Source organism: Mus musculus, chromosome 4 (assembly GCF_000001635.26).
Source record: "Mus musculus strain C57BL/6J chromosome 4, GRCm38.p6 C57BL/6J".
Classification (NCBI taxonomy): Eukaryota; Metazoa; Chordata; class Mammalia; order Rodentia; family Muridae; genus Mus; species Mus musculus.
Window position 1 is genome coordinate 94,718,910 of NC_000070.6, and position 26,990 is coordinate 94,745,899.

Genomic DNA, 26,990 nt, shown 5'->3' on the forward strand with positions numbered 1-26,990 from the left:
ACCAGATGCAGTATTCCAAATATCTGTGAACCCAGCATTCAACTGCAGCTGAAGGGGAGTGGAGATAGGAGAATTAACCTAAAGCACATAGGCCAGAAAGTCTGGAGTATTCAGGGGACCAGAAGCAATAAGAGAGACCTTGCCTCATGAAGGTGAAACAAGAACCAAAAGTTGTCCTCTTACCTATACATGCTCAATGTTGTACCTGCACACCTGCATTCACACATGTCACACAGACAACATACACATAGATATACACACTTATAGATACACACACACACACACATATATACACACACATAAACACATACGTATACATCACACATATATACACATACACCACACACACACATGCATACACCCATATTACGTACACACGCATCCACACACATCACATCCACACACATCCAAACATACATACACAGCATACACACCACACACATGCACACACATATCACATACACAACACACACACATACAACACAAGTATACATATATCATACCCACTAACAATAATTTAAATTTGAAATTTAATTTTTTTTACGTGCATGTGTGTCTCTGTGTGGGAATGTGTATACATGTTTGCCGAGTGACCTCAGAGGCCAGAAGAGGACATCAGATCCCCTGGAACTGGAGTTACAGGCAGTCATGAGCCACCTGCAGTGGGTGCTGAGAACTGAACTTGAGTCCTCTAGAAGAGCAACAAGCATTCTAACCACTGAGCCTTCTCTCCAGCCTCCTAGACTTAAATTTTGATTGACATTTAGGTTAGTGTCAGTATAGTAAGCAATACCTCTCTGTGTGGGCACAAATTTCCCCTAATGGTTTATTTCCTACTGTTTTGGGTATGGTGCAGGTTATCCAGTTGGGGTTGCAGAGATGAAGGCTATTATTGTGCTAGTCTCCAGCCCCAATTCCATCACTATTTCTGACCAATTATTATATAGTTGGGCAAGTTTCAATATTATTGCCTAAGCCTTTTATTTAACAACATCTTGTTAACTTCCATTCCCATGTCAATGCATGGGAACATCTCAGTATGTTTCCGTCTACTTTCCCCTAGAGTCATGTAGGGTCCCCTAAAATGTAGAGTCCCCTATATTTTAAGTAGGTGTATTTTTCTACATACTTATGTATAAATAAAAGCCTTTAAAACTTATTAATTCAAAGTAGTCAATATTTTCTCCATGAAATTACCTAGGAGAAATAACCTATTCTTTGGGTGAAACTCAAATTTATCTTTTTTTTTTTGACCCTGCCTCAAAGTTATCTTTTTAATAGTCACACAGTGTTCTAGGATTGGATAGAGAATCATCTGGCCATTGCTTCCCTGAGTGTTAGGCATCATTTTGACTTCATTGCAGCACTCTAGATGAAGCTATCATATACACCCTAGAATGTCCTTATCTACTGATGCATTTAGTTCTCTGGGATAGGTTCCTGTGAGTGGATTGCCAGCTAGGAGTTCATTTGCATTTTAAAATTTTAATAGCTAATTTTAACAGCAAGATAGATCCCTAGCAGCAAGAAATACAGAGAATTCAGCTTTTGTAGAGGATGTCACTCACACACAACAGTCACATGGTAATAGTGACAATAAACAGTGGTAAGGAAGTTTCAAACAAAGAAGCATTCCATTGAAAGGCATCCTCTTTTTTAATTGCTGTGACTAGGAAGTGAAGTTAGACAGGGGGATGGGGCCGGGGCAGGGGACTTGAGGAAGAAAGATTACAGAAATAGAAAAGTTCCCAAGTTCACTTTCATCTAGAGCTGACTTTCCCTCTATGAGAATGCTGTCCCGTAACAGGATGTCGGAGCGTTTTGGTAAGACGCAGTCACTAGCCATTGCACACTTTTCCTTTCAAATTCTCTGGCTTCGTTTAGCTGGGTCTTTGTCTTGTGCGGCACACCAGCACATTCCAAAGCATCTTCAGCCTTTTGGCAGTGGTGAGCCAAGGAGGGCCAGGCTCTAAGGATGAAGGTCCAGATGATGCTGACTGGACCTTAGGTATGCCTGGATGCGCCAGAGTTAATTGCCCTTTTTAAACATTTACGGTGCATCTTTGTAAGAGGCAAGCTAAAATATGATTTGTGGGGCATAGTGGAACAGGCCTAGGGACGCTGAGACTTGAAAACACAAGTTCAAGGCTAGCTTAATCTACATAGAATTTCAGACATTTTTGTCTCAAAAAATAAGACAAGATAAAAGTTATAAAATGCCATAGATTGGAATAAATTTAAAAAGCCTTCTAAAATATAATTATCAGACAAATTGTGTCAGAAGGAACAACACTACCAAAGGCTAATTGTTATTTTAAAACATCTCCATTAGTAATTTGTATTAGGAAATACTAGCTTTCTGCAAAGTAATAATATATAATAAAGATTAACATAATCTGCATGTTCTTTTTTAAAATAGACAGCCTACTATGAGGGTGGGGCTGAAAGCCAGCCTGGCTTCCTCAGTAAGACTATGTCTTTTAAAAAGTTGATTGTTTAAAATTGGTTAATAGGAAGTTGTTTAAAATTCTACAAACAAAACTATCAGATTCTTCTTCATTTCACTAGAAGAGCAGCCTGATTAATTAGTGCCCAGTAAACTAATTTTAAAATACAATAAGGATAAAATCTAAAACAAAGTACATATAAACTTATAAATAACAAGAATAATTTAAGCTATTCTACCAATATGAATATGAAAATATCCCTTAAACATAAATTTCTCCGTGTGTAATTAAGTTAATGTCTGAGTACTTGGGGAAACTGAGGAAGTGAGAAGGTTACTTTTATTTTCTTTTGCATCATAATTACTGTCCTGAATGAGGGCATCTTTGAACACATTTATTTATAATATGTTTTTCAGAGAGTTTTGGCAGTTTTTGAAATGATTAAACAGACTCTGTTTCGTTAATTATTTTATAAGCATGAATGCAATTTAAGTGGATAGAATGTTCATAAGAAGGTAAAGAAACCCTTTCTTAAATCCTGTGAAAAAGAAAATGTTTGTTTTCCTTAGCACTAAGTTGTCTCTTGTCATCAGTTCTCAGTTTGTTCATACCCTGGGCCTGGTCTTCCTCAGGCTCCCATTGCACTGAAGAGAAGAGAAGATAGCAGGCACCAGCATCCTATACATCATGGAACTAAGAAGTGCCTATCTCTTATCTCAACTCTGAATCTTCAAAGAGAGTAATAGCTAGAATAATTTAAACTCTCAAGCAAGGAAACACACAGAGGATTCCTGGCTGACACAGAGGCAATTGACAACATTGCCCTGTGACTGGAAGAAGAAAGAAATCATTAGAATTGCAACTAATAAACTATACATGGAAATGGTTCACAAGATCTGTCCAAGTTCCAAGTAGGTTCTCTGTTATTTGTTGTTCTGGGAGGGTGACTGGAAAACCCAAAGATTCCTTACCAGAGACACAAATTCAACATGAACCAAGCCTGCTCCTCTTCACCTGACTCTTGTTCTGGCAAAGCAGAGCCTGAGAGCTGTGTGCTTCTTATACTTTGTACTTGTAGAGAAATCAAAACAGAGAACCTATTAACTAAGTTCCTCTTTAATAAAAAATATGTAATAAATTTCTACAGAGGAGCCCATCATTTGTGAACAAGTCAATCATGTGGTAGGTAGACGACAGAACCCAGAATCTTCCATGTCTTTTACACCCCAATTCTGCCACATGCTATGTAATAGCTGAGAAACGTTAATGGTCTTCTTGTTCTTACAATGATGTTTCCATTTTTGTTACCATGTTGAAGGACGTGAAATAGTTACATGTTGAAAGTCATAAAATTAATAGGCATAGATTGTAGAGCTTATGAAAATTGAGAAGGGGAGAGACAGAGAAGAGTGGGATAGAAGGAAGTGGGAAGGGAGAGAAGGGAAGAGGGAAGAATGCAGGGAGGGAAGGGATAAAGAAGACAACAAAAAGAAAGTAGGTATAGTGGCTCTCACCTGTGATACCAGGAAGGACTGCCATGAGTACAAAGGCTAGTCCAAGCCACACAGTGCCATATAGCCTGGGTTATAGAGTGAGACTTTATTTTAAACACACACACACACACACACACACACACACACAGAGAGAGAGAGAGAGAGAGAGACAGAGAGAGAGAGAGAGAGAGACAGAGAGAGACAGAGAGAGACAGAGAGAGACAGAGAGAGAGAGAGAGAGAGGCTGAGGGAGAGAGAGAGGCAGGAAGTCCGGGAAAATGTTTTAAATTTCTTTCTGCTTTCTGCCCAATATTTACATCTGCCTTGCCTACTACAGTATCCTCAACTCTTGTCGCCTTCATCCATTTGTCCTGTGTTGAGTCCACGCTTAAAGCCCACAACATCTCTCCAGCATCACTGGTGGGACAGTGAGCAGTTCCTGAACTTTCTGTAAGTAGTATTCAACCCATGGTGTGTTCCCTTAGACACTCTTAAGAAACCCTTGGAGAATTTTGCAGTGCTTAAATCATTCACTCTCTTACTTGTTTTCAATAAGGACTCATTGAAGATAAACCACTTTCTGTGATCTTGGGTGTTATTTATGGAATGTTTCTTGGTAGAACAGGAATGGAACTTGCTATCTTTTGTGGCTGTGGAAGATTAAGATAACACAGCAGTGCCTGCCCTAGATTCTGAGAGAAATGTCTGCTTACTCTGGTGTAAACAGGTTTCTGGAAACTACAGGGTGAATGGAATGCTTTTAGGATAACCCTGAAAACCTAGGGTAATTCTATCATGAAGGTTTCTTTGTGCCAATAAATGTCTTATAACTAACCATCAGCTTTGAGTATTCATATCTAGGAAATATGAACACTTTCTGCTTATTGACATTAAGAGGTTTTCATGGTCAGATGTTTGAAATGCTACCATTTAAGATCATAAGAGATTCCTCCGTTTCTCCCCACCCCAGTGAGGATTTTTCAGATGTTTATATCATGGCTAGGTTCTTTGCTATATTTTGGTTCCACCCTTTAGCTCCAGGCATTAATTTCTAAGATTTTACATGCTGTAAGACTTTTACTATTTGAAAAGTTCTTTGCGTTGACAATGTGTAAAGCTATTTTTCTATGATTATGGTGCCAGATAGAATTTCATTGTTGCATTACAAATCTACCGTGTTCTGTTTAGTACTTATTCCTCAAGCCCTGGCAACCACTGCTCTTTTCTCTATTATTATAATAATTTTCACGTCACTGTAGTTTTTCTTTCCCAGAATGCTGTATAACGGGAATCACCTGGCTACTTGTTTCATATGGTCATATGTTTTTAAGAGTCACCTACGTCTCTGCCCAGCTTGATGCCTCATCCTTTGTATCACTGGCTAGTATTTCATTGGATGGATGTCTTTGAACGCTTTTCTTATTTGCTTGCTGTTGCTGTCTGTGATAGACACCATGACCAAAAGCAACCTAGGGAAGGAAAGGGTTTATTTCAGTTTACAGGTTCAGAGTCCATCACAGAGGGAGACCAGGGAAGGAGCTCAAGGCGGGTGCTTGAAACAGAAACAAGAGTGGCACAGGTGTCAGGGGAGCAGTGAACAGCACATTCACTGACCAGGTCACACACAACTAAGGCTGTGGCAGAGCAAGGACTTCCTGTTGCTGAAGGAGGTTTTGGTGCAAGAGGCACATATTGTGGCTCTTCTCTCGATCATGGTGGCTCTTTTCCTCTTGGGATCACTGATGTTTTAAGTGAATGTAGCTGTTGGTGCTTACATCTTTTATATTCATGGGTCACTGAGATTGGTTCTTTTGAGCTCTGTGCAACTGATGGCCATTAACTTCATTTAAAATGCTTTACCAAAACAGTAATATTCATTTCTTTCTTTCTTTCTTTCTTTCTTTCTTTCTTTCTTTCTTTCTTTCTTTCTTTCTTTCTTTCTTCCTTTCTTCCTTTCTTCCTTTCTTCCTTTCTTCCTTTCTTCCTTTCTTCCTTTCTTCCTTCCATCCTTCATTCCTTCCTCTCTTTCTCTCTCTCTCTCTCTCTCTCTCTCTCTCTCTCTCTCTCTCTCTCTCTCTTTCTCTCTTTCTTTCTCCATTTCCTTTATTTTTTTTCTCCATAACTCAAGCAGTGTGCTAAACACTGTGCCTGCACTATCTCATTTGGTGTTTGAACAGGCTCACGAGACAAGTACTATCAGAATAACATTACACAAGGAGGCTGACCCTCTAGTATCTTGTGGAATATGATAGGGAAGGGTGGGAATGGGCACATATGTCTAGTTTTTCTCACTCCAGGCCTTTCTTTCTTACTAGAGTTCTATACTGTGCTTCCTGAGAGCCTATGGTTTTGTTCAGTTTGTAGACTGGCCAGTTTGGCTAACGCTGCCAGGGCCATATGCTTACAGATTGTTTATGGGTTTGCCAGCAACATTTCAAATTAAACACATATAAAACACTATGCATTTTCCCTACATGTGAATTCTCTGGGTTGCTTTTGTTTTTCTTGTTTTGCTGAGGTAGTCTCACAGTGGAGCCCAGGCTGCTTTGGAACTCTGATCCTTCTTTCTGCCTGAGTCTCTGAATGCTGAGGTTACCAGTGTGCAGCACGCCCCTCGCTTTGGCAGTCTGTCCTTTGAGGCAGGTTAACAGCTACACAATCATTAGTAACACGCAGTTAGAATGCAGATCATAGTCGGCAATTCAAATCAGACTTGACAGCAGAAAATGGCAGTATGGGGTCCATGTTCCTACTCAGGTATTTTGCAAAATATAGGAGGAGGAAAATTCCCTTTAAGAAAAGTCAGTTTCTGATTTGGTTGTCTTTGTTAGATTCCCCACTTCCACTGTCCCTTTATCTCAGCATTCAAGGGGAGGAGCTGATGGCTCTCTTGGGAACACCATGTGCTTGAGGAGCCTCCACACAGCCTAAGTGTTCCAGATTCAGAATTTTTCCCCCTTCCCCACATTTTGTCCCTTTCTCTGAAGTGATAAACAGAGAGAGCTGTTAAGACAAAGAGAGAAGTTGCCATAACGCCAGGAGGGCGGGATGTCTTGTGGGAAATTAGCCTGGATGTGCCAGGAAAAGAGAGGAGGCTATTGTACCTACAGTGCAGAGGGTAAAGGGCGGTGGCCCCAGATAAAACCAGGGAGCTTGGCAGGATGCGCTCTCTAGAGTGCAGTAGTCCTGGCCAACAGTTCACAACAGAACTGGTGAGTCATGAAAGGCAGGAGACTTCTCTGTGGTCTGACAGAGTCTCCTTCTAGTCTCCCTGTGAACTCAAAGGGAGGGTCTTTGATTTGGGCAGGGTCTTTAGAAGTTTGGGGTGCTACTTAGTTCTCAGAGGCATGCTGTTTAGCTATTCTTACAGTGACAAGCCTATATTTCTAAGTAGCTTGGTGGTGATATCTCCAGTATCATGCGTGGACACATACATATGGATATTATAAATCCTATCATTAGGGAGCTTTCCCTGACATGTAAGCTATCAGGCTAACAACACAGAACTGAACAAACCCCTACATGCTCAGTGACTGAGATGTCTTCATTTACTTTCGCAAGAATCAGAATAAACTCCAGTTCAAAACATCTTCAAGTCTCTGTATTTCACGCTGCAGCACTATGAGTATTTATGGAAGTGACTGCAGGAGACAGAGTTAAGCGAAGCAGAACTGTTATTATAGGGAAGCTTATAGTCTAATAATGAAGGAAGGATTGGGAGGCAAGGGTTCTGCCTCAAGAGACCAAGTGCTACATCAGACAGACTCAACTTTGCCTATGGGAGGGATGTGTGTGCGTTGTGTTCAATGAGGATGATGGTGATAGTGATCACTCTAGGCATTGTGTTAGTGCTTTACAATGCTTTACACAAGAGCAACCCAGGACTAGCTCAGGGCTCCTCCCTTTAGTCCACCCTCTAGCGGTCATTAAAATCAATATTTATTGTCTTAGTATTTCCAAGTTTCCCCAACTTTAATTTTTTAAAAGATTTATTTATTTTATGGGTGTTTTGCCTACATGTATAACTGTGTACCACATGAATGTCTACTGCCCACTTAGGCCAGAAGAAGGTGTCAGTCCTCTGGGGCCAAAGGTATGGATGGTTGTGAGCTACCGTGTGGATGCTAGAGATGGCACCCAGACCATTTGCAAAAATAAGGGCTTAAACCACTGAGCTGTCTTTCCATCCCCAGTTCTCTTCAGCATTAATGCTGCCATAGAGTCTTAGTTCATGTCTTTAAATGTCACATGTCAACATTCATCGACTGAGTTTTCTTAGCTTCAAGTTTTAAAAATTTAGCATGCCCTTACTCCCAAAGTGATCTAACGACGAAAATCTGGTCACAACACTTCCTGACTCAAAACCTTTCATTATTGGTTCTTAAAGACTTTGATAGGGATCTAAGTGGACCGTGGTTTTGTGTTTGTTGTTTGTTGGTTTTGCTGTTTCTTGTTTTGTTGTTTGTTTTTTTTTTTTAATGAAAATTGTCTCTGGCCAGATCCTTTCCACTGTATTTCATCCTCTGTCAAGCACCCACACCCACCCTTATTTGATTTATTATTTTATACTATGGTATTTTAACTTATGTTATTGGTTCACTAGTCAGAAACACTAGCCTGTCCTTTCTCTGCTACCATGGTTCCTCTGGTAAGCAAAACTCTTAGTCTCAAGCTGCAGATTCTTTCTGTGTACCTCTGTGGTCTGAATGAAACTAAAACAATGGAGAATATAAGAAGTTTGCTGTGTTAAACACCAATAGCAAAAACTAGCCCTCATAATTAATTTTAAATGCTTCCAAGTAAGGAACACGGAAGACAGCAATATTTAGCAGGGATAAATGGATCATCTTAACAAGAGAGGGAATAAATGCAAATTCCTAAATTTGAATATACTTACACAACGACTTACAAAACACATGAGAGAAATTGTTACAACTAAAGAGATAACAGTAGTATGTAGTTAGAAGTGGGACCTTTAATTTTCCACTCTTGGAAATTGGAAACAAAAAATCATGGAGGTGAAGTCAATATGGTCTAGAGGACCACTAGTGAAGCAGCCAAGCTAAATAAAAGAATCCAGAGCATTCCAGGGACAATGGAGTTGGAGCATAGACCAAGAGGGATCACACTCTGGGATATAAGACAAACCTTAACAGATTTAAAATAGCTAAAGCATTCAATCCATGTTCTGTAATCATACCAGCACTGACCTAGAAATAATTTACCCAAATTTGTCTGAAAAATCCCTAGCATTTTGGAAACTAAACACATTTCTAAATTCATGAGATAAAGGGGAATTTTGAATTATGCAAAATACAATTAAACATTTCAAAATCTGTGGGTGGAGCAAAGGTAATTCTCCCTTTATCTATTAATAATTTTTAAAAATTAAAATAGAATTACATCATTTCTCCTTCTCTCATATATATATATATATATATATATACACACACACACACACATATATATATATATACCTAAATACATACACACACATATATGTGTATATATACAAATATATATATTCACACACACACACACACACACACACACATATATATATATATATATATATATATATATATATATATATATACACACACACACACACACATATATGTGTGTGTCACACACACACAAAACCATCTCAGTCTGTATAATGTTACTTATAAGTATATGATTTAAGGACTGATGGCTTGATATTGGATAACTAACTGGGAGGCTTTTCATGGGGAAAGACTATTTTTCTCACTCTCTGAATTCCTTAGTTGCTGGTAGTTCTTTGTCTATAGGTAAGGACCCATGAGATTCCCTTCCATGTTAGGATGGAATTGCCATCATCCTTTTTCAGGTCGTGTTTAGTCTGTGATGTTGACATATAGCACTACATGATTATGCTAAAGAAATGCTGACAATTACTATCATGTTTCTCTAAAAAAGCAGATGAAGTTCAAAACAAACATAAGGATGTGAGGAAACACAAACATCTAAAACAATGCTGAGCAAGTAACAAATACTGGCAAAAATGTGGAGGAAAAGAAACTCTTAAGATACTGTTGGTGGGAAGGCAGCTTAGTAGACACTGGGGAAGCTAATATAGAGAAGCCTCAAAAGCACAACTAGAACTACCATGTGATCCGGGTAGCTCATCCTGTGTATATAGTTTCCTTTCTATCATTGAGATAAAACACCATGACCCCAAACAACTTGGGGAGGAAAGGGTTTATTTCATATTATAGTTTGTAGTCCATCATCTAGGGAAGTCAGAACAGGAACTCAAGGCAGGAACTTGGAGGCAGGAACTGATGCAGAAACCATGGAGGAATGCTGCTTACTGACTTGCTCCTGATGGCTTGCTCAGCCTGGTTATATAAGTCAGGGTTGCCTGACCATAGGTAGCACTACCCACAATAGAGTGGGCCCTTCCACAGGAATTACTGTCAAGAAAATGCCCACATAGGCTTGCCCACAGGCCAATCTGCTAGGACCATCTTCTCAGTTAATGGTTTCTCTTCCCAAATGACTTTAGCCTGTCAAAACTAGCCAGCATAATACCTAAGTAAATGAAATCAGCATAGAAAAGAGCTTTCTTCTTGAGCTTCATTTGGTTTGTGAGTTGTATCTTTGGTATTCCAAGCTTCTGGGCTAATATCCACTTATCAGTGAGTGTAGACCATGTGTGTTCTTTTGTGATTGGGTCACCTCACGATGATATTTTCTAGTTCCATCCATTTGCCTAAGGATTTCATGAAGTCATTATTTTTAATAGCTGAGTAGTATTCCATTGTGTAAATGTACCACATTTCTATATCCATTCCTCTGTTGAGGGACATCTGGGTTCTTTCCAGCTTCTGGCTATTATAAATAAGGCTGCTATGAACATAGTGGAGCATGTGTCCTTATTACATGTGGAGCATTTTATGGGTATATGCCCAGGAGTGGTATAGCTGGGTCCTCAGGTAGTACGATGTCCAATTTTCTGAGAAACTGCCAAATTGAAGACCAAAGTCTGGATACTTCAGTCCTTCTTAGAAGGAGGAACAAAATACTCATGGGAAGAGATACAGAGACAATGCATGGAGCAGAGACTGAAGGAAAGACCATCCAGAGACTGCCACACCTGGGGAGCCATCCCATATACAATCACCAACTCAGACACTATTGTGGATGCCAACAAGTGCTTGCTGACAGGAGCTTGATATAGCTGTCTCCTGAGAGGCTCTGCCAGTGCCTGACAAATACAGAGGTGGATGCTCTCAACCAACCATTGGACTGAACACAAGGTCCCCAATGGAGGAGCTAGAGAAAGAACTGAAGGAGCTGAAGGGGTTTGCAGCCCCATAGGATGAACAACAATATAAACTAAAGAGTACCCCAGAGCTCCCTAGGACTAAACTACCAACCAAAGAGTACACATGGAGGGACCCATGACTCCAGCTGCATATGCACCAGAGGATGGCCTTGTTGGACATCAATGGGAGGAGAGGCCCTTGGTCCTAAGAAGGCTTGATGCCCTAGTATAAAGGAATGCCAGGACAGGGAAGTGGGAGTGGGTGGGTTGGTGTGTGGGGGGGTATGGGATAGTGGATTTTTGGAGGGGAAACCAGGAAAGGGGATAACATTTGAAATGTAAATAAAGAAAATATCTAATAAAAAAAAAAGAGATTTCTTAATACTCGTGTTTACTGCAGCAGCAACATTCACAGTTACTAAGATTATTAAATCATCCTAGTTGTCCATCAACATATGAGTAGAAGAAGAATTTGTAACACACACACACACACACACACACACACACACACACACACACCCGCATGATGGAGTATTCACCCACAAATAATAAAACCTTTCCATGTGCAGCAAAATGAATGGGGTTGATAATGACTATGACCATCATGTTAAGTGAAAGAAGCCAATCATAGACAAATGTTGAAAAAATTTCTAAAATCTGTGATCCAACAATTTTAGCATTATTACTCAGCCACTTAACATAGTTATCATGGTCAATTATACTGTATGTGCTTTTTACTATCGGTTTCAAAAGCAGAGACTTTACTATATATAAATTGTATCTGAATAAAAATGACTAAGAAATAGTCAGTGTTTATATATTTACCTGGTTGTCTTTCATTGGGTTATGTTTTTTTAAGTCTTCATATCAAATAGTTGAGCTTAGGGCTGGAGCTAGAGCTCAGCAGCAAAGCTCCAGGCCCTGAATTTGATCTCAGCAGTGTGAGTTGGGGAAGGGTGGTCTACTTTTCCACTCTGGATCTAGATTTGGCTGTGAAGTTCAGTAACAGAAGAAAGTTTCAGAAGCAACGAGGTATCTATGTCTAGCTTATGCTTCAAGAAAGCTTTCCTATTTCCATTCATTCTTGGATTTCTGATCCTGCCACAATAAAAGGAGTTGACTTGCTAGAGGTTGAGAGACTTGTGGCTCCATTCATCTTGATGTTCATGTCTGAAGCTGGATAATATGAACAACTGGTATTTTACTGTGGATACGGGAGGCCAGTTGAGATTAGAATGATTTGGGGGAAACTGGAGTTGTTCACAACAGAAAAAGGAGGAAGAGGAGGCAACAATGTTTGCAGTGGCAGGGAATATATCCCAGGGGTAGAACTCTTACTTTGTTCATAGTGATCCCAGTAATGAGATCTGTAAATTAGGATATATGCTCAAAAGATGCACATGTCAACTTGCTACAATGTGGATGAACTATGGAGATGTAGTTCAGTATTTGTTATATTATCAGTTATTACTGCAGGAATGTCTCATGGATAAAGGAACCTCTGAATTCTATTTTCAAAGATGAGTAGGAGCAGACCTTTTTTTTAAATTTATATTTATTTTAAAGATTTATATTTTTAAAGAAAATACCGGGACTTGCTACACCCCCAATCTGAGTATTTTCATTACTTTTTTTTTCTTTTTATGCTAAAGATCCATCTCCCCAGTTACAGTACGTATTAGGCAAGCACTCTACCACTAAACTACATCCTCTATTTTGAACTTTGTTTTTTCTTTTTCTTTGTTTCTTCCTTTTTCCCTTCCTTTCTTCCCTTTTCTCCCTCACCTCACTGTCTATCTAACTCTCTCCCCTTCCCTCTTTTTCCTTCCTTCCTTCCTTCCTTCCTTCCTTCCTTCCTTCCTTCCTTCCTTCCTTCCTTCCTTCCTTCCTCCCTTCCTCCCTCCCTCCCTTTCCTTCTCTTTCTTTCTTTTTCATTACTTGGAGTTGAACCAAAGGTCACTAAGAACAAAGTAGGAGTTCTAGTCCTGAGATATATTTCCTGTCACTGCCACTGCAAACATTGTTGCCTCCTTCTCCTCTTTCTCCTCCTCCTCCCCTTCCAAAGATTTTATTTTCAAAGAGGATCTCACTAATCTTCCAAGGCTGGATTTGAGCTCACTGTGCAGTCCAGGCATGCCTTGAAGTTGTGATGCTCCTGCCTCAGTCTTCAGAGTAGCTGGGATCACAGGCCTACTCCGCCAAGCCTGGCTAGTTTTTGAAGTTTTCTGTCTCCTAACGGTTGAAGGTCATTCTGGTCCCTCTTTGCTTGAATAACACAGGTTCATCAGAAAGAAAGCACTAAGCTTCTGCCTTAAGGGACGTAATTGTATCCGAGAAGTTGCCACCTGTTCCTAGCAAACATCAGGAGGACAAAAAATGGTATGTGAACTGGTGATTTATGGCCTGAAGGGTACCAAAGCATAGAACTACAGATCCGCTCTCTGCCTGTACCACCCTCTGGCATTTAATCACACAATGCTTGGTTTTGTTCTTCAACTTTTCCTGTTATGATGCAGTCCCTGGCTTGTGTAACTATGAGCTTCAAAAGCAAAGAACGCATCATCTATTTTTGTGTCTCTTCTTCCAAGGACTTAGTGTATCACTTACTGGCTAAATGCTTGAGACAAAAACAGGGATTAATGAAGAAGAAAGAGAAAGAAAAGGAAGGGAAAGTGCCCACAATTACTGACAGGGTTTCAGTAAAGCAGTCTAGAGGGTCAGGTATTTTCCATAGCCATGCCCCAGAGTGGGTGTTGCCACTTTAGCTGCCCTGGTCTGGCTGAAGGCCAGGACTTGATTGTTGATGGCCCTTCCTTTGCTGCTAGTCACTGTTAAGTACTGCAGATTTACAGAAAGCTTCATGGAGGTCTGTAAGAAGCCAGAGGTGATAACACCAAGATTTAGAGCCACTGACCAGCAGAATGCAGAATGTCCAGGCTATGATCCAGGTTGTAGATCCTGATCTGACTACTCAAGACTGGTTGAAGGCAAGGTTCACTTGGATTCACTCTATTTGCCAGCAGATGTTTTAAATCCATCATATATATATATATATCTCCATTACTTTAGGACAGTGGTTCTCAGCCTTCCTAATGCTGTAGCCCTTTAATAGAGTTCCTCATATTGTGATTGTAAAAATTATTTTGTTGCTACTTCATGACTAATTTTGCTACTGTGAAAGGGTCATTTTACCCCAGGCTGTTGAGACCCACATGTTGGGAACCACTACTTTAGAAGGTATTGGGGTTGGAGAAGAACATGAAGAATAGAGTAACAGTGGTCAGTTTTGGCTCATTATATCACAGAAACATTCACTTTAAGGTTTCAGCATGTTTGTTGTGTATATGTGATTGTGTAAAGACTTCACCAGGTCTTTCTTTAATCACCATACCTAACATCTTCACCACTCCATATCCATCAGCTTCACCTTGTACTCTAGCATTTGGGCATTCATCCTGTACCAGGGCAGGCATCCATTCTTTTGCAACTCACATTGTTTCCTAGTTTTGATTATTACCAACAATGCTTCTAGACCATGAATTTTGGTCTTTGACTTTTGCTTGGTAAACATCATAAAACAATCCAGTGGTGGTGGTGGTGCCGCTGCTGCTGGTGGTGGTGGTAAAGCAGGAAGCCATAAAGTGCCTTTATTCAATCTGTATTTGATACAAATTGTTATTTCTTCCCATGTAAAAGATATGGCATCTGAAGTGTAGAGGTCTGAATTCAAACCTCCACATCACCAGATAGTATATTACAGACTCAACAAATAATACACGGCTTTGCCTGACTTCAAAGCCCTGTTCTTGACGTAAGTATATGAGTAACAATGGTAGCACCTTAGTTTTTATCAGTTCACTAAATATTTATATAAGACCTACTATGAAGGGAGATAGAAGGGTATGAGGTGGGGTCATGGGAATAGGAAAAGGGTGGAAGGGAGAAGGAGAATTAACAAAAGCTAATTATGTTTGAAAATGCCACAATGAAACCTAATTTACAAAAGAACCACTATATGACCTTCACAGTGTGTGCTAAGTCTTGGAGATTTAGTGGTGAAGAAGTCAGGTGTGTTTCCAATCTCATGGAGGATGTAATCAGTTAGAGAGCACAGGAGCACATAAAAAGATAGGCAAAAATGTATGATTAGTACCATGTAAGATATGAAGGGGAACACAGGAAACTAGTGGGGAGACCTAATTTAGTTTGAGTGGTCTTCAAAGACCCTTTAGAAGCTGAGAACTAAAGACAGCAAGCAAGGTGAGGGCAGCATCTCCACCTTTCCAGTGGAATGAGCAACTTAGGGTATACAGCTGATTCCCACATTGTCAACAAGGCTCTTCAGAGACTAGAGATGCACTAATGATGACCATACCCAGCTTTTAAGGAAGGTTTCTGAGCATGTCCAAGCACCCTACACTAGGCATTGGAAATCAGCATGTCCAGAGATGGAAGTGACAGTCAGTAAGCCAACCCTTTTCAAAACTTCCAAAGCTATTACTCGTCAACTCTCCAGACATATGGGCCCCGAGTGTGTTGGGAAGCTCTCATTATTGTTCTTTGATTGGTTCTCTACATTCCGAGATCCAAGGAGCAGTTATCTCAGGTAGAGGATCGTGGAATGTCTGCCCATGATTAACTTCAATTTATACCTGTAAGTTATACCACATCCTAAACACGCTGATGTCCCAGAGAACATTTTGACCAGCTGCTAACAAAACCCAGGAGCATTTAGAAAAAAACTGAGTCACCCACCGTTCTGGATAATGATGGAGAGAAACAAATGGGATTATTCTTACAGAGTATGAAAGTTACATAATTTTCCTGGATAATGGAGAATTAATTAAACATCAGCATCTTTTCTGGACTGCAGAGGGAAGACAGAGGTGAAGCCAATCTTTCCGGGAAATGGAGGAGGAAAGAATTTGACTACTATTTGGGGGTTAACAATACATCTTACTAGCATGGCAAAGGAAACTGGGCTGCTTTTCAGAGTAAGCCACCCCAGTAGATGCTGCAAGGCTGTGCTTTCATCCCAGGAGAAAGTCAACAGGGCCAGGCATGCCAGAACATGCCCATAATGTAACCACTTAGGCTGAGGCAGAAAGATCAAAAATCCCAGGCCAGCTTAGTTTGTGTAACAAGACCTTTGCTCAAACAAAGATTTACAAAACAAACAAGCAAACAAACAAATATAAAAAAGGAGAAGAAAATAACTGCCAGGGGAGGCTGTGAGCAATGAAGACTTGATGAGTGACCATCTCGCACAGTGGACGCTTGTGTCTAGAAGGTAAGGGCTTGGCAATGTTTCCCAGGTTTTCCATTCCTGGTTTATATGGCTTGAGGCCAGTGGACTTCACAATGTCTCAGCTTCCAGGTCTTTATACAGAGCATATTAGCCACATGTGGTAGCTTGTGCCTGTAATGCTGGCACTTGAGAGACCAAGACAGGAGGATTGCCACAAGTCTCCATCCAGCCTAGGTGCTGTGTCACTCTGTCTCACCCCTGACCCAGTCCCACCCAACATCAAACAGGCTATCACTGTGACACTGGTACTGAGTCAGAATCACCCAGATTAAAGATTCTGGGAGATCAGTCCTGGGGATGCGGGAAGTGAGACCAGTTATTTAATAATTCTTATACTCATGAGATGATGGATCCAGATGAGAAATTGTAAAAATTTTAGGTTTTATAATTGAAGAAATAGGTGGTTTCTTCAGGTTACATCTCTCCACTGTTGGTCATTTCAGCTAAGGTCACTCCCCATTGATTCCTGTGAGGCTCTCACATCCCAGGTCTCTGGGACTTTCTAGAGGTTCCCGCTGCTTCCCAGCCCTGAAACTGCGTATTTCCATTCATTCTCCTGGCATTCTGGGCTTCTCTCCTGTCCCCCGCCCCACCCAACACCTGATCCTGCCCCCTTTCCCTCCCCCTTCTCTCTCTAAACCAGGTCCCTCCCTCCCTCTGCTTCCCATGATTATTTTGTTCCCTCTTCTAAATGAGTCTGAAGCATCCTCACTTGGACCTTCCTTCTTGTTAAACTTCATATGGTCTGTGAGTTGTATCATGGGTATTCTGTACTTTTTTGGCTAATGTTTCACTTATCAGTGAGTGCAAACCAGGCATATCCTTTTGAGTTTGGGTTACCTCACTCAGGATGATATTTTCTAGTTCTATCCATTCGCCTGCAAAATTCATGATGTCCTAATTTTTAGTAGCTGAATAGTATTCCATTGTGTAAATGAACCATATTTTCTGCATCTGTTCTTCAGCTGAGGGAAATCTGGGTTGTTTCCAGCTTCTAGGTATTATAAATAAGGTTGCTATGAACATAGTGGAACACATATCCTTGAGGTATGGTAGAGCATCTTTTGGGTATATATCCAGGAGTGGATAGTTGGGTTTTCAGGTAGAACTATTTCCAATTTTCTAAGGAACCACCAGATTGATTTTTAGATAGACAGGGCCCCTAGTGGAGAGATGGGGCCAAACACCTACCTTCAAAAATTTGGTCCAGAATTGTTCCTCTCTAAAAGAAATGCAGGGACAAAAATGAAACAGAGACTGACCAACCCAACTTAGGATCCATCCTATGGGCAAGCACCAAACCCAGACTCTATTATTGATGCCATGTTGTGCTTGCAGACAGGAGCTTAGCATGGCTGTCCTCTGAGACACTCTATCAGCAGCTGACTGGGACAGATGCAGATGCCAACCCTTGAACTGAGGTCCAGGACCCCTATGGAAGAATTAGGGGAAGGTTTGAAGGAGCTGAAGGGGATGGCAACCCCATAGGAAAAACAAGTGTCAACTAACCCTCAGAGCTCCCAGAGACTAAGCCACCAACTAAAGAGCATACATGGGCTGGTTTGTGGTCCCTGGCAGAGGACTGCCTTGTCTGGCCTCAGTAGGAGAGGATGTGCCTAATCCTCTAGAGACTTGATGCCCCAGGGAAGGGGACAAGGAGGGGACAAGGTGGAGATTGGTGTGGGGTAGTGGGGGTTGGGGGTGGGGGTGGGGATGTGAATGGGTGAGTGAGGGAGGGAATGAGTGAGTGGGTGGTACAGCATCCTCTCAGAGGCAAAGGGGAAGGGGAGTGGATAACAAACTCTGGGAGCAGGGACGGGGAAGGAGGGCAACATTTGTAATTAAATAAATAAAATAATTTAATAAAAAAAATGAAGAAACAGGATAACTTGGGAATGGTTACAGCAGGGCTGGGATTAGAACCCAAAAAGTTTATTCTGAGACTCTTTTCCAATACCAAGCTTAAAGTTTTCTTCAGAATTCTATAGAATGCCTTTTTGGCAGAAGTTCTTTGGACTTTAATAAAGAACATATTGAAGAGATGAAAAGAAGCTTACTAAGATCTAATGAAAATCAAGATGTTAGGCACAGTGCCAGATACTTTAACATAGTAATATGACTCTTTAGAGTTTTGAGACAGGGCCTCATATAGTTTATGATGAATTCACTGTTTTGTCAAAGATGACCTTGAACTCTTAATCCATTCCCAAAGTGTTGTTGTCATATGTTTGCACCACTCCTGGCTTCATAGTGTTTTTAAAACACCCATGGAGAGTCGGGTGTGAAGATCCACACGTCTAACCTCAGCATCTGGTGAATCAAGGCAGGAGGGCGGGTGGTTGCAGGCTGGCTATAATATCTAAGTTTCAGTTAGTAAGGGCTGCATAATGAAACACTGTCTTAAACACAAAACCAAAACCCATGAAGGAGATACTATTGCCATTTAAAAGTCTCTGGAATGGAAATAGCTATCATAATCTTACCTCTGAGCCAGTGTCTGCCCTCAGGTGTGCCTGAGGACTGAACAGGGCTATGCACTCCTCAGGTTGGAAACATTACTAGTCCTCAGTGTCTGCTCTTGACCTGTTAACAGCTGAGTCAGGGTCTGCCCTCAGCTGTGCCTGAGGACAGAGCTGAGCTATCTACCCCTGCAGATTGGAAGCATTACAGGCACTCAAGATCAGCCCTGAAGTGATAAAACCTAAGGCAGAAATCCACCAAGACTAGCAGTGCCTCCGTGTCTCTTCCTGTGGCTGGTGGGAAAGGGAGGGGCAGTCCTTCCTTGATGCAAGGTCGTGTGTCTAGTGGCATGCTTGCTTCATTCCCAGTGAGAGCAAGTGATCACCTGGGTAAGGAAGGTTCAGGTGCCTGAGCTTGCTGGAGAATTCATCACTCATCCATCACTCTGCTCCTGTAGACATAATCACTTCTGTTGGGTCTTTATAGAGATGATTTATAACTTTGTTGTTTATAGTTTTTATGAATGTGTGTATTCATTTAGGTCACATGGGAGGTGCACATTTTCAGGTGTCTGTCTTTCCATCACACGGGCTTTGAATTAAACTCAGTCTTGGTTTTACCGGCTGAGCCATCTCACCTGCCTGATTATTTAAAAATCTCCGGAGTAATCCAAGAGTGTGGTTTATGATTGTAGTATCAACACTCGGGAGGCTGAGGGAGCATCGTTATCATGAGCTCCAGGCTAGTTCCAGGCTTGCCTAAGCTGTAGAGCAAGTCACTCTCTTAAAAAGTGCCTCTCCCATATTTTTGTATATAATTTGCATCTGAAATTCTGTTTGCCAATAACTATGAAATTATTCACATTACTAAAATCTTCCTGTGCCAAGTTCTCCAACGAATTAGATCACACTCAGATGAAATGCTAATAAAAATTAAAGCTGTAGCCAGTAGCATGCGTATATTTGGGCTCAGGGCCAACAGGCAGGCGATCTGGGTGTAAGAAAATAGGCTAATGGCTGTGGAATCTGGTCTCTAGTGGCTCCGCTGAGAGCTGACCTCAACCACGCTCCCTCAAATTGATTGCCTTCCAGGTTATGATTTCTCATCACAGGAAACTTTGTTGCCCAATTCAAACCCTGTGAGTGAAAACAAAAACAGGAGAGCAAGTGCTGCTCCCCGTGCCCCAAAGCCCCTTCTGTCAGGGATCCCAAATGCACCCCAGAGAACAGCTTAGCCTGCAAGGGCTGGTCCTCATCGCATACCATACATAGGTGGAGGGCTTGTTATTCAATTCCTGGCCTATGAGAGGATACCCCTATTGTTCCTGAAAATGCTGACCAGGACCTTACTTGTAACAAAGATCCCTCTGCCCCACAATCCAGTTAAGGCAGGAGCAGGAGCCGGAGCAGGAGCAGAAGATAAGCCTTGGATGAAGGGCAAGATGGATAGGGCTCGCTCTGCCCCAAGCCCTGCTGATACCAAGTGCCTTTAAGATACAGCCTTTCCCATCCTAATCTGCAAAGGAAACAGGAAAAAGGAACTTAACCCTCCCTGTGCTCAGACAGAAATGAGACTGTTACCGCCTGCTTCTGTGGTGTTTCTCCTTGCCGCCAACTTGTAAACAAGAGCGAGTGGACCATGCGAGCGGGAAGTCGCAAAGTTGTGAGTTGTTGAAAGCTTCCCAGGGACTCATGCTCATCTGTGGACGCTGGATGGGGAGATCTGGGGAAGTATGGACTCTTTAGCCGGCTTAGTTCTCTGTGGAGTCAGCTTGCTCCTTTATGGTAAGTTTTGGCTTGATGTTTATTTGTGTGTGTGTGTCATGTTTTAACAACAGTGACTTCTCGCCATTCTCTCTCTCACCAAACCTTCGATTTGGTGACCCTGACACTGCTTTTCTGAGACTCTCCAGTTTACACATGGCAACGGTTTTGAAGTTCAGATTCCAGCGGCACCAGCTGGGTTTTCTAGCCATCTCTTGTAGACAGATGCTGCCTCCTGGGTTGCACGGTCTCTCCCAGGACTGAGTAAGTCACCTTATTTGAAGGGATCTGGTTTTTTTTTTTGTTTGTTTGTTTTTTGTTTTTTGTTTTGTTTTGTTTTTTTTTTTGGAGTATTCTTTCTTGCCTCTCATTCTGGTGTTTTCTTATCCATAACAACAAATTTGGGTTGTAATCACTTTAAAGAAAGACTTCAATGATTTTTTTTTTTTTTTTTGGTAGAAACAAAATTCTTACCTAGCCATGTACAAAAACGTCATTGTTAACTAAAAACAAGACCACTTTTCTGTAAAGATTGTGTATCTCCATGCTTTTTAATTTCAGTAGTCCAGTTAAGGGCTTTTCGTCTTTTAGGTAGGGGTCCAGGAGTTAGGGCTATGCCACTGACTTTAATTTTTTGATGTTTCACATAAAGATTAGCCCTAGCAAGCTAACTAAAATGTAGTCAATTACCAAGCTCACCGGATTCAGTATTTTGCCAAGTCCTGTAGTGGCACCTCTAGAGAGGGCAGCCAGGATGAGCTTGGGTTCTGTATGTGTATCACAGGCTCTACACAGTGGGGTGCCTTGTAACTCACTCAGCATAGGTAAACCATGCTAGGAGAAACATGGGGACCCAAACTGCAGATCACAGACACATTATCATTGCCATAGGATTCCCCGAATTGGTTTGGAAGTATTCTAATTATTATGATAAAAATGTAATTGACACAGGAGATGAATTTGGGAAAATTTATCAAACTTAATGGTGAGGCTATATATAGTATAGCATTTGATACAAAGAAATACTTTTGATGTTACTTTTATATTTTTCTATATGTTTAAATATTTTGTTAAGTATTCAAAAAAATTTAACCCAGTAAAGTATGATAATTGTGTGCAATTTCTCATGTAACTTTTCAATTTGATTTCAACAACCAACATATCAGAAATTTAATAATATTTAAGAGTAATGTAAATTGCTGAAAGAGTATCTAAGATGGTGCCAATTACTTATGTAGTAACTTACTTATAATTAACATAACAGCATAATATATTGCTGTAAATTTGGATTCGTCTTTATATTAATGTAGAGACAGGTTGATGTCTTTGTTACTATGTACTTTTAAATAATAATTATGGTTCCTCACTTTCATCTTGCTTTCCACAAGTCACACTGATCAGCGTTATAGAATATGGGACTGATTTTACACCAGAGACTATAATAATACAAAGTCCAAGTATCTAGTTCTGCTCTGACTTAGTTTTAAGTTAAATAAACTAATAGTATGTTCACATACGTATGTGCACGCACACATACACAGAACTATTTTAACTTAGTCTTTCTCCTTAAGTGACTTTTTTATGGCATTTTACAAATAAGTTTAGAAAAGTTGTCATGAATTCATACAAAAAAGTTCTGTTCCAAAACAGTTGTCTCACTGATGCTAGAAACTGATTTCTGGAGCGAAGATGACAAGAAGGAGGAGGTCATGTTCTTGTCAGAAAGTAGAACACAGAAAGCTTGGTTTCTGCTGAAGGTCTCTGTTAATTCCTGACTTTCATTCTGTACCCAAGCTTCCATGAACTTGAGTGAGGCTTGGTGATCACACAAACAGCCTCAGGAGTTCTTCCTTCAAGTCAGACTCTAATAGTGTACTTCATTAATGTGGAAGGGGATATAGAGCTTATATGTCTAGTCTACTTGGTGGCCTGATATTCCTTTTTTGTTGAACAAACATAATGGAAGAATAAAGACTCTGTATTTGCCTCAATAAAGGTTGCTCTGGGTAGCAAAGCAGCCTGCTAAGGCATAAACTGGAAGAGGTTTGTGGCTTCCATAACAACTCAGATTCTGGCGCTTGCTCCTTCCACTGGAGTATTATTGCCAATTTCAGCTTGCAAACAAGTTCTCATAGAACTTAGCAGTGTTACCCCCTCTTTAATTCCATATCTACACCAAACCTGGCTGCAGGCTCTAAAGAATTGTGTACACTTAAAAAAAAAAAAAACACCACTTCTGTTTCATCATGGATGTCCTATATGATTCACACTGATAGGAAGTCTTCAGGTCACACATCTTCAGCTGTCTTTCCTGTCTTGTGTGACATTTTAAACAACTGGATTCAGAGATAACAGAGATGTTGTCTGGGCTGGCAAAGGAAACGCAATAGTAAGGTCAGGAAAGTGGTCCCAGGAGCCTTCTCCTTGGACTGGGATCAGGACACCTCTTGGGATTGTTTTCCAAGGGAAGATCTGGCCTTCTACAGAAACTCTCCCTTCCAACCATTGCTCTTGTTAGCACTTCCCCCTTAGCCCTACCCTGAAAGAACTTCCAGGAAGAGTCTAATTTTTCTATGACATCTCTCCAGGAGGAAAGAAATTATCCAAGTCGATCTCAAAAGACTATGCTGTGTCCTTTTAGAACTTTCCTAATGCTGTGACCCTTTAATACAGTTCTTCATGGTGTGGTGAGCCCCAGCCATAAAATTATTTTCATTGCTACTTCATAACTATAATTTTGCTACTGTTGTGAATCATAATGTAAATATCTGATAGGTGACCCTCAAAAGGGTCATGATTCACAGGTTGAGAATCACTTCCCTAGGGGCTCTGAATTCTTCCAAAGATATCAGTTTGTTACTTACAGTTCCACCGATGTCAAAAGACAGGTGTGACCAAGTTACCTCTGACCCCTAGTAGAAGGTTTTCTAGTTAGCACACCAAATCAGGATTCAGGAAGTTTCTTTAATCTGGAAAGATGGGTCCAAAGCAAAAGACATCATTTTAAAAATAGTGAAATGTCAACTTTGTTATTTGGGTTAAAAAAATAGATTATGGATACTCATTTTAGGAGAAAAGTGGTTAGTTTAAAATTCTTGTGGATAATAAGTAGTTTTTGATGAGACACAAAATTAATAGGAGCTCTGCTTTTATGAAATATGATGCATAAATTAGGTGCAAGTAAGAAATGATATCACTTCAACATGCTGCTTAGAGTACACCCATTAAACATTGCAGAGAACCTTCACAGCAAACTAGCAGGCAAGATGCAACAGTTTCAGACATGGATGAGGAATCACAAATTGGAGTTTACAACATTGAAGCCCAAAGTGGATAAGCACAGCACATTCATCTTTCATCTTTTGGGATGAGAATATTCAGTTCTTAGGGTTGCTCTAAGGATCAAAGATGCTGCTGCATGTCAAATGTTAGTCAGTAAGAACTCCCTCAGTTAAGTCAGTATAACTAAAGGAGTCATCTGCTACCAGCATCTGTACAAAGCAGCAGTGACACTATCTTTCCCAGCATCTAGGTAAAGCTCTCAGTACTTGTAGTCTTTTTCCACAATATCTCAACATGGTTGAGCCCTTCAAGGTTTTATCTGTTCATCCCTGGTCATGGTACATATCAAGGCCACATCAAAATCTATACATCCTTTTGTCTCAGCCCTTGTTCATGGAATCTTACCCTTTTGGAAACAGCAAATTAAAAAATGTAAAAGCTCATTTTATTTGTGTGGGTGTTTTGGCTGCATCTGTCTATGTACCATGTGTGTGCCCGATGCCAGGGGAGACCAGAAGAGGTTACTGGATCCCTGGGACTTACAGAGTTATAGATAGTTGTAAGCTGCTATATAGATGTTGGGAATCCAACCTAGGTCCTTAGGAATGGAAGCCTGTGCTCATAACAGTGCAACCTTCCCCAGTCAGCACTTCCTCTTCATGGCTTTCCCCTAATGCTATGCAGTCAACCAATATATTATTGAATTGGGGCAGGTAGAATTAACTCAATTAGATTCTTAAGATCTTTTACAATGGATGCTATTCATTTTCTATTCTCATCAGTGCATGCATTTGACTTGTAGTGATGTTTAAACCTGAATAGAGTTTAACAGTTGTGGTAAGGAACAATTGGTGGGGGAGAAGGAAGGAATGTTGTAGACAGGGTTGAAGCCACATTGAAGTAATATTTATAGTGAATGAATTGTTATACAATGAGAATAATAGTTATCGTTATCTTAAAAGATAAATTTTTAAGTAAAACAAACATTTCTTTCTTTGGGTATCAAAAATAAAGAGTAGGCTGGGCATGGTGGTGCACGCCTTTAATCCCAGCACTCAGGAGTTCGAGGCCAGCCTGGTCTAATTGTGGAATATTTCCTAAAACATATGCAGATGTTTTATTCAGTAGACATCTAATGAATTTTTGCATGCTTTTTGATATTGTTATTTGTACGTCTTTGATTTCAGTAAGTGGTGACTTATTGGAGATGTACTTTGAGTCATGTATAGTACTAGAAACTAAGAATATAAATAAAGATTGTCCATTCACCCTCTTTACCTGACAATACATGTTTTTAAAGGAAAAATGGCTGATGAATTGTAGGATTTTTGTGATAAATGATACAGTTGTAATTTATGCAAAATAAAAACATTTACAAGTATGACAGAAATATTCCTTAGATCCAGTGATACAAAATGAGACTACACATCTACTTTGTATATAAATATTTCCATTTGGTTTTTGCTTTGCTGGGGATCAAATTCAATGTTTCACACATATTAGGCAAGCACTCTATTAGTGAGCTGAATTCACAACTCCTGGAGGCACACACCATTTATACCAGCCTTTAGGCAGTGGAGGCAGGAGGATTAGGAGTTCAAACCCAGACTGGATTGCATAAGGCATTAAGTCTAGCCTGAGCTACACAGAGAGACTCTGTTTCAACAACCAATGGCTGGGGACGTAGCTCAGTAGCAGAATATATGCTTAGAGTTTACAGAGCCCTGGGGTTGGTCTTCAGCATTATAAAAAATTAAAATTAGAATTAAATGTACGGTAAACATTTAAGTGAAAGTCTAACCACTATAATGACTTCACTGTTTGCTTATTTAAAAGTAAGAAAATGACATTGGGAAACTTGCAAGTTGATTATTTCTTTTGAAGAGCTCCTAAATGATCACAAATATTTTCAAAAATATTTATGAATTATGCAGAACTATTTTTTTTGAGATATGATCTTATTGAAAACCTTGGGCTGGTTTGTCACTCTGTGTAATTAGGCTGGTGGTGAACTTGAGAGTCTCCTGTCTCCCCCTCCTGGAACTGTAGACATGAGCTACCATGTCTGGCCTACATGATGTTAAAACTGAGAAGAAAAAGAAAAGCAAAGACTTTCCATTAGAGGAAGCAACCCAAAAGACAGTTGGGAGTATAAGACTGCAGGAAATGGAGCATAGTTAGATTAAAAGTATTAAATTAAGGTTGGGGTCAGAAGAGGAAGGGCCTTGGAGACCATTTTAAATAGCTCGTACTTTGATCTCTGCATGTTGCAATTTAGCAGGGTGTTAGTCCTATTATGTCACATCTGATTTAAGTTCTGGGGGAACCACAGTAATATTAATGAGGAGGACAGGTTAAAGTGGTGCAGACTGGAGGCTCGAGGTCCAGTATGGCTTCTCAACCTTCTTGGCAAGAAGGCTGCAGGGACGACCAGGAAGTTTGAAACAGTCTTAGAAGAAAATGCTGGCTTAGAGACAGGTGGCAATGGGGGATGGGGAGCAGTATTCTGGTTTGCATAGAGGCAGAGTCCTTCCAAGTGCTGGGAAACAAGGCAGGAGGGCAGGGATAGAGCAAATGATGGCTCTGTATGTGTCCCTGTTCAGTTTGCATTTAATCTGAGCAAAATTTGGCTTTTGACATCTGCAACTCAAAAGAAGGTAATTAGGCAAATGACTGACACATAGATATCTTAATAGTCAAGGAATTTTTTTTTTTTTTTTTTTTTGAAGAGTTAGCAGTCAGGGGATGGTAGAAACTGCAAAACCAATCCGTATTCTTTCTTGAGATTTTTAGACAGTTGATGCTACTAGCCACAAAAAGAGTTTTAAGTGGGAGGAGAGTAAGATGCAGGCACCAAGGTGACAGGCTCCAGGTCTGTAGCATTAGCTTACAGATGAGATTCTTTACAGAGAGCCAGGCAGCTGCATTGGCTAAAGCAGATCTGGG

The 26,990-nt window shown here is 40.5% G+C and overlaps 1 protein-coding gene and 1 long non-coding RNA gene across 5 annotated transcripts in view; both read left to right on the forward strand.

Moving 5' to 3' along the window:
* The first annotated feature begins 2,693 nt into the window (after positions 1-2,693).
* Positions 2,694-13,655, forward strand: Gm40205. The gene is made up of 3 exons (XR_867910.2): positions 2,694-3,358; positions 4,278-4,390; positions 13,511-13,655. It is a non-coding gene; the product is annotated as a predicted gene, 40205 (long non-coding RNA).
* A 6,521-nt stretch (positions 13,656-20,176) lies between these two features.
* Tek (TEK receptor tyrosine kinase) overlaps positions 20,177-26,990 on the forward strand; it is a 135,891-nt gene continuing 129,077 nt past the window's right edge. For 3 of the 4 annotated variants that reach the window (NM_013690.3, NM_001290549.1, NM_001290551.1), the window contains exon 1: positions 20,380-20,783. In NM_013690.3, the coding sequence (NP_038718.2) occupies positions 20,732-20,783 (52 nt within the window). In that variant the 5' untranslated portion in view covers positions 20,380-20,731. Of the gene's footprint in view, positions 20,784-26,990 lie in introns of all 4 variants that reach the window. The other variant, XM_006502930.3, reaches the window with a different exon arrangement.